The sequence below is a fragment of the Austrofundulus limnaeus genome, unplaced genomic scaffold (assembly GCF_001266775.1).
Source record: "Austrofundulus limnaeus strain Quisiro unplaced genomic scaffold, Austrofundulus_limnaeus-1.0 Scaffold4, whole genome shotgun sequence".
Lineage (NCBI taxonomy): Eukaryota > Metazoa > Chordata > Actinopteri > Cyprinodontiformes > Rivulidae > Austrofundulus > Austrofundulus limnaeus.
In genome coordinates, this window is record NW_013952406.1 from 3,022,651 (window position 1) to 3,031,374 (window position 8,724).

General features: G+C 38.7%; 1 protein-coding gene across 1 annotated transcript in view; it reads right to left on the reverse strand.

Moving 5' to 3' along the window:
• Positions 1 to 8,724, reverse strand: part of srcin1a (SRC kinase signaling inhibitor 1a) — a gene marked incomplete at its 5' end in the record, with an annotated part of 37,257 nt that overhangs the window by 3,109 nt on the left and 25,424 nt on the right. The window contains 6 exon segments of the mRNA XM_014023473.1: positions 100 to 239; positions 333 to 594; positions 716 to 1,022; positions 2,445 to 2,592; positions 2,910 to 3,040; positions 4,495 to 4,670. Coding sequence (XP_013878927.1) covers positions 100 to 239; positions 333 to 594; positions 716 to 1,022; positions 2,445 to 2,592; positions 2,910 to 3,040; positions 4,495 to 4,670 — 1,164 coding nt within the window.

Here is an 8,724-nt window from a genome sequence, read left to right on the forward strand (position 1 = left end):
TATATATATATAGTAGATTTTCAAGCCAGGCTTAAAAAGTTGTTCAACAGTAAATAGTTTTTGAAAAAAATGCACAGTTTCAATCTGTCACTGTGCTACCTTTATACTTTTCCCAGGAACAAGTGGCTCTCCGCTGCGAGTGGTGACTCCTGGAGACGAGGGGAAACTGCGTCTGGGTGGCGGAGGTGGGGGGGACTTGGAGGGTTTCTCTGTGCGGTATCTGGGTATGGTCAGCTCATCTGGAAAAGAAAGTGACACACATTTAGAATCTAAATTTCAGACACAAGAGTGTTTAGAAACTAAGAATAAACATCAGGAATTTTTCATTGTACCTGAGCCGCGTCTGGACCCCCCTTCTTTTGCAGAAAGCTTGTGTTGAGGCTTGTTGGAGCGGTGCTCCAGAGTTGCTGCTCCACTTTGGGGGTTTTGGGTTGATGGCGAGTTGGATGAAGGTTTGATCTGCTTGGCAGCAAAGTCCAGGTCTGGAATAGCTTTCATTAACTCAGCCTGGGTCTCCTCTAGCAGCCGGTTGATGTCCTGGGCACTGTACTGGGTGAGACTGGCCCGCTTCTCCTCCCAGTCCCGCTCCGCTGCCTGCAAAGTAAAAGGAAACATGGTCAGTGTGATGTTTGATTTACACAACCCTGTTATTGTTCAAGTGTTTTAAGTAATTCACAGTGGAAGAAGAATAAAAATGATAAGGACTCAGTCGTACCAGTCGGACTTCCATGGACAAAGCTTTGTCAGCAGCAGCGCGGCGCTCCAGCTCCTCCAGAGCTTTGCCCTTGTGGGGAACTGGAGGATGATTGTCCTTGTGAGAGCCAGCTGGGTTACCGAGACCTCGACTGAGGCTGGAGTGAGGGCTCCAGTTAGAAAGGCTGTTTCCTCCCCCAAGGTCATTGATGGTGAGTGGTGGGCTGGTGGTGATGTCAAAGCCGGGAAATTTTTGCAAGTCATCACTGTGCTTTGATAAAGGATTAGAGAAGTTGTCTTGCTTCTTCCACACGCCTTCGTTTGCCTGCCTGGTAAAACACGACGGACAAACTCAACAACCACTTCTGTGAATAATTTATACTGCGCTTCAAAAGAAAAGGCCAGTAAAAAAAGATGTAAGAGCACATTTTACACCTGAATGACTGATTTTAGCATTTTTCAAAAAGACAAAATAAAAGGTCTGTACTGAATTAAATTAATTAAACTTTTAAGTAAGCTTTTAAGCAAGCTGTTTGAACACAAAAAAGTAAAAARAAAAGATTGAACCTGTGCTTCTAAACTGCTTTTTTAACTCAGTATCTATGAAACTAAGAATGTATTCACACCTGATAGTCCAGTAGACTCAGTTTGATTGGGAACCAAAACTGATTTGTTTACATTTTCAGTTGGTCAAATAAATAGTTTTCAAAAAATATTGTTTTCCCACTCAGTACAGGTTAGGTATCATCTGCGTCCAGTTTTGCCATGTCGGGTACCCCCCTTGCATCAGTTATTCACGCCCACGGCTTTTCCAGGTTGCGCCACACAGGGGTCTTTGGGTTGGGAGTCTGTGGTTAATATGAGAGATKGGGATTAATGGTTAATTTTAGGTACTGAGGTCAGGGATAGGGTGTGGGCTAATAGAAGTTAGCTGTCGTGCATCTCCTACTCTTTTCAAAAATATGACAACGCGCTCCTCCTCCTCCGTCTCATCTCGTTAATAACTGAAGCGAGGGGGGGTACCCGACGCAGACAGTACCTGACCAAGCGTCAATATGTGACGAGTTGGGAGTGAGAATGAGTTGCCACCTTAAACAGACGTCCAACGAGGTATTTACAAGAAATGAGTGACTTTATTACTGTTATTACCCAGAATGCCCTTTGTTATAGTCCACTTCCTGCTTTTGGAGCGGTCTCCGATCTGCTTGGCATTCACACGTGCAATCGAACCAAGACCTAGGTTTTCAGGTGGACTAGAGTTCGCACATTTGGTCCTCATCAGAGTTTGATTACGTGACTTTATAGGCAAACGAACTAGAGTTTGATTAAAGTGGACTAAACAGGGCTGGTGTGAATGCACCCTTAGAGAACTGAGGCCTGTAAAAATGGTGTAAATATTCAACCAGTATCACTTTATATCTTTTTTCATTCGGTAGTTAAGATATTTTGCTAACAAGCAAACAGGCTTGACTCCAACAGTTAATGCAAAAGTTTTAAGCAAAGATTTTGTGCAATAAGTAGCTGTTGGAGTCTGTTGTTAATGAACCTCAGCTACACCCACTCTAAACTGTACATTTTTCCAAATAGCTATTAAAAAAAAAACAAATGCAACTTTTTTCTTAAGTTTGTCTGAAACTTTTCAGTGTCTGTAAGGACAGCCTATAAGAACACAACATGCTTTCCAGACTGCAGAGCAACAACACAGAGYCGCCGTAAAGTTCCTGGCGCTTTCTGTCAGAGCTGCTTCGTACTTGCGCATCGTGGCGAGGGTGTCAGTTATTGTCTTGCAGCGTTTTAACAGGGCGTCAAGTCTGTGCGGTTCTTCTTTAAGGAATTTGACGGCTTCTACCTCCACCCGCAGCACCACRCGCATTTTACTCTGCAGGCTCGGGAACTGATCTGCAGGAAAAAGCAAAAAGAAAAGAAAAAAAAAGAAACAATCGTGCTCCTGTAAATAGAAATATTTGTCCAGGATAATAAAAGCTTTTAACGGTAATCAAACTTTACATTTTTTTAAACCACTGCAAATGGTCAGCAAGTTCATTTAGTTCATGAGCAACGTGATGGTGATTAAACACTGCAGACTGGCTGTGGTGACTAAAAGATAATCAGTGCCTCGGTGAGTAATTAGTGGATAATAAACTGTCTACCAGAGTAAACAACTGTTTTCCATTTAATGCCGTGCGCAGAATGTGAGATGTGCCAGCATGACTCACTTTTCAGCTCTGTGAGTGTTTCTCCCAGCTTTCTCAGAACATTCGACTTCTCCTCCAGCTCCTGCACCGTCACCAGCTTGTGGTTGACAGACGACTCCTTCTGGATCTCCTCCACCGACTTCTCCAGGTCGCTGAGATGGAACAAACAGACGGCTGAGCACCAGGGATCCCTCCGCCACACTTAAAAAACTGTTGTTCGAGTTTCAGTTAATCCTCTGCCAGTAAACAGCCTATTAGTCAACTATAAAAGTTTGGAACAGCTGAACCGGAGGAGTGTGTATTTTATAAACTTCTTGCAAAAAAATCTGACACAAAAAGGCTTTGATTTATCCATGTAAGATGAATACTGTTTAAGCAAACTTAAAATGAGGAAGTCTGGTGAGTATTACATCAAACAGCCCACCTTATAATGGGAAGCAATACAGTTGTTGTAAATGGTGCAGGGGTGTAATTTGTGTGTGTGTGTGTGTGTGTGGGGGGTGGGGGGGTTGATCCAATCAATACAACCCCCTAATAAAATGACATCATTTGCTCTAACACACTGAATGAACTGGGTAAGTACAAAGCTGCAACTGTCCTGCCATCTTTCGGTAACTTTAACCTGATTTCATAATTTACGATGTCATTAATGTATGTTTTAGCCTTATTGCTGAAAATCACATGCAGGGTTTTAGTCTTCTCTTGAATCAGGTGTTGTAATTTTTCCTAGCTGAATTTCAGTGCATCAGGTAAATATARACTCTTGGAAAATTCAGGACTTTGGGTATGTCGTATAATACATCCTAAAAATGCAAAATATTTGTTACTGTTGGAAAATTTTGAGGAAAAATGTTAGGCTTTTCTTAATTGTTGAACTGACGTGAAACAGACAAGGTGCAGAGTAATTACAAAGAAAACAGGAAAGTTAAGTAAATCCCAGAAAAAGTATTACAATGTATTTTAACCCAGCAATATCCTGAATTACTTCAGAAACATCCCCCATCCCCCAATAGTAGACCAAAGTTTATGCCCTTGAAATGGTGCAACATTTTAAGATCTGTTAACATTTAGATTATCTGTTGAGGATGACARTTAGCGACCACCACATCAAACTTTYACWCAATATTTGTAAAACTGACTGYGTTGGAACCGTTTCTGTGTTTTCATAAGATCAGTTGATGATTGGCCGTCTTTCGACTTTCGGCACCACAATGAACATTTTCACATATGAGGCTGAAGCGACCTATCTGATTATTAAATCTCAAGGTAGCTCTCAGCTCTCGTTTTTGCAGTCACTTTAATTAGTTGCCAAACAGCCATGAATCTCAGATCTTAATGAGCATCTTGCTCAGTGCCAGGCTTAATTACAGTTACAATTTCCTTCCATCATTGAGTCACTCTATCATCAAACTGAAAAACAGACATGAACTTTTAACATATCTGTWTCAACTAACTTATTCAAAAGTTTTAATGCAAAAAGGCAAAAAAAAATCCCTTGTATTATAGTTAAAACAGTACACATGTATGTGTCCTTCCATTCTTACCAACACTTTAATATCTACTGATAAAACAATCCCGATCGCTTTGATAAAAGTCTTAGACTAACTGGAGCTGCTGGATGATGAGCTCCTCCTCATTGAGGTATTTGAGTCGCTCCTCCTCCACGAGGAGGCGCTGTCTTTGCAGAGGATCCTCCTGCTTCCTCAGGGTGTCTGCCACGCGCACGTTCAGCTCCGCCTCGGTCCGTTTCAGCAGAGTTCGCACCGAATCCTGGTTTTCAAGCTACACAAACACACAAACGTCCAGAAACCTTACAGCAACACGCACAGTCACGCAACCCTCACAAAGGAAATACTTTCAGATGAACTGTATCAGTGTTAGCACCGCCTCTGTGATGGGATTGCAAGCTAAAGATGCAACATATTAGAAAAAAGAAGAAACCATCCACAGCATGAAATGCACAGTTTTGTCCTAACCTTGGGGTTTTCTTTCTTTATACTTAAAAAGTAAAGTTTTGTGTCCTTCACAGCTCATAAGTCACTACCAGAGCATTTTACTCATCACACCGTAGCCTTACACTGAAAGCAACAATAGATGTATTTACTTTGTAGAGTATTCATGTGTATATATATTATTCTCCAAACAGATAGCAGCGAAGCCTCGAGGTAATAAAGAATGTCTGCGACAGAAGCACTTGAGTGTGAACTAAACTCCTTGTCAGAGTTATGAATGGATCATTCAGCAGCCCCACTGCATGTAACACAACTCCCCGTGTTGAAATCACCTGCTAAGCAAGAAAAAATTAATAATTTATCAGCCTTCTGTTTGAGCGAGACAACAGTATCACTAACATGCCTCGTTCTGTGGTGTTCCCAGTTTGCTTCCAGCAACAACAGTTCTATTTGCAGAATATGGCAACCACTTTAGTCAAATATTTAAAGTGTTCATTTCAGATTTATTCATTAAGAAAGAAATTAACTAATGTTTAATAAGTCCTGAATAGTTTAATTAAGTGAATTTTGTGACCAGATGCCAGCTACCAGTGTTTTTTTATTTATACCAACTAAAACAGCCAAATTGATTGAAAACAGCCCAAATGATACTTAACAGCTATTTTTATTCATTTACATAAACTACAATCAGCCTAACAAAGTTCTATCATGTTACTCAAGCCTAATGAGCAGAGTTGTAAAGTAACTAAGTACAAATACTTCTTTACTGTACTTAAGTAGAATTTTTAGGTATCTGTACTTTACGTGAGTAAAAAACTTCTTACATTTTCACACAATTATCTGTACTTTCTACTCCTTACATTTAAAAAAAGCAAGATGTAGAAAGTTGTTACTTTTATCAGTGTGCATTGCCAATGCAATGCACACTATTGTGATTCATTTCCCATCCAAGTCATCTCAACTTTGGCATGCTTCTCCTCCTGCATACTTTGTCCTAGAGCTGCCATTGTAATTTAAATCTATAAAGCTCCTGTGCCGAATGATTGCTATGCCCTTTGGTGCCTGTACAGCCTATAGTTTTTGAAATATTAATGTTTAAAATCAAATAATGGGAGTCAATGGAGCCTTCTATTGGTCCAATACTGCCCCATGCTGTATCTACTCAGTACGGTACTGCACCATAGTTTAATAATATTTAAACTCAGTAGTTCAGTGTTTACAATACAAACATGATTGTATTTTGATATTTCACTATAATATTGTCCTAATATTCCTTTATTGTTGTAATATATTGCAGTTTAGTGTCAACAATTGCATTGACAATATGGCCTCTTTCAGCACACATACAAACCTAACACTGGGAGTGATTWTTGCAACAGCTCCTATAGTCTCATGGTGAACACTATGGGCTTTCATGTGGYAGATCGGGGTTCAATCCCAGCCATAAACAWAATYTTTCATTAKAARTARARATTTTCTAATTGTCATWTTCTCACACAATTACCCTCATTACAATTAACTGCTGACATGGCAGGCACAAGCTGGTACTTGATTAGCAAAGACATTTCAACTTGGTCACAGTTCAAGCTGCAGGCAAAGCAATGCACACTTGTTTTTACATCGTAAAAACCCATGTCTAGTTTCATTTTTGCTTGTTTTCATTCCAGCTTGTTATTGTAAAAAATAAATGCTATCCATATAAATTGTGCCTTCTAGATAGAGTGAATTTAATTATGGTTGAATGAGAAGAATAAATACATAAAATTCTGATACCCACTCCAGAAGGACATAATCATTAAAATAAAAGGACTGTACTTAAGAAGTATTTGTATTTCATGAATTATATTATTGCATTTGGCCGCAGCCCTCACATAGATTTTCATTTTGGGGAAAAGGTTTGGGCAGCCTTGATATAAGTATATAAACCGAAACAGCTAGACTGGTGCATCCTAAATTTAACATTAATTAATTATTTTAATAATACAGTCATTTCTGCATTTTTGGGGGGAGGTCACCTCCTAATAAATGTCATTACAGAAAATCAATACTTTTACTTTAACACTTAAGTAGAAAAAATATCAGATACTTTGACTTTTACTCAAGTAATATTCCTAAAGGAGACTTTCACTTTTACCAAAATAATTTTTTGGTAAGATACTTGTACTTTTACTCAAGTATCACTTCGTGGTACTTTATACAACACTGCTAATGAGTCTTGGCAAACTGCAATGAATTTGAACCCYCATTTCAGAATTTAATTCAAGAAATCTGAAAAAGTACCCTTTTCAAGCTACCATATTTTTATGTTTAATTTCACATTTTGTAACAAATATCCCTAAATATGTATTTAAAAAATGTTAACTTTGTTTTCAAACTCAGCAATGTGCTCTTTCCTCTGTCTCACCTTCACCTTACCTTTATGTAAAATTCATGGCCCACATGTAAAATTGAAGCGGCAGGCGATTGCCACAGGCAGCAATAAGGACCAAAGTGTAGAGGTCACGATCGGGCACAAACACATATAAACAGCAGCCTGTCTTCCCTGGAAACCTTACAGCTACTGGAAGGATGCACTTTGGCCTTTCATCACAAAACTCTGTTAGTTATGAAACAAAAGCCAGCACTGCACGCTCATCATCCCTCACTCTCGTTACACTTTTTATCCTCTGCAAGGAACTCCACTCCACTGCAACACACTCCTTTTCCTGCAGTAACCATGGCACCTCTCGAATCACAGATCCAGAAATAAACACAGACTTCCACTCTGTGCATCTGCTAATAATTTATGTACTGTAATGAAGGAGAGTAAGAAATGTAGTCATTCAATTTCATTATTATTCAAATAATACAATATATTCAATTTCTCATGCAGTTTTTTCCAGGTATTATTATAGCTGCATTGTTGAAATAAACTTAAAATCTCCGCCATTATATAGCGTATTGTGTTTTTCCTCATACTTTAAAGTCAACCTGTGGAACTTTGCAAACTGAAACTGTGCACAGTGTGGGCTCATCATTTGTGTGACTTGCAGATAATTCACAACCTGCAGGTGATCCGACAATAAAATGAGAGAAACGTGGTGAAGAATCACTCATTTAAGCTCATCACGATAATGTCGATTCATCTCAGTGTGCGCAGCTGAACCTCAGCTCAGAACAGGGTTTCAGATTTCTACGCGTAACCCCCCTGAGATTTCTTTTTAACCGACTCCTTGCTCAGTGAAAAGTTGACAAGAGCTGTTCTGACTTTAAAAACTTCACCTGATGAGAATCACAGGCATGCTTTATCAAAACAACTGAAACCAACTGAACGCGATGAACTTGAATGTTTGATGGCAAAAATACCTAAACAGATGTGCAGATATCTGCTCTTCTGACACTTCTTCCTGTCCCACCCCCGTTTTCTTCTCTTCAGAGGTGTATAAAATACTCAAAAATAAAGTAAAAGTAAAAAATACCATAACAGAAAATGACTGCTAAAAATAAAAATAAAAAAATCTGGAAAATTAAGGTAAAAGTACTTCTACACACACTCTAAGAAATGGTGTTTATTTTAATTTACTTATCTACGATATGTCAACTAGTTTCACTAAGCCGTCGAGTTGAATAAATGTAAAGCAACTGACACATTTTCATTTATAGAAAATGTGTAAACTTTGCTTTGCTCAACTCAATTTGATGGAACCAGTTGACATATCTTGGTTAAATAAATTCAACGCCTCATTTTTTAGAGTGCATAAACATATCCTTACGTGATGAGTTTGGTCGTATAATATGGAGAGCCGTTTTAGCCAAAATTAAATAAATAAATAAATGGGTGAAATAAATCAAAAAATGAAGAAAATGAGTGAAATAAATTAAAAATTTGTTAAATAAATAACTTA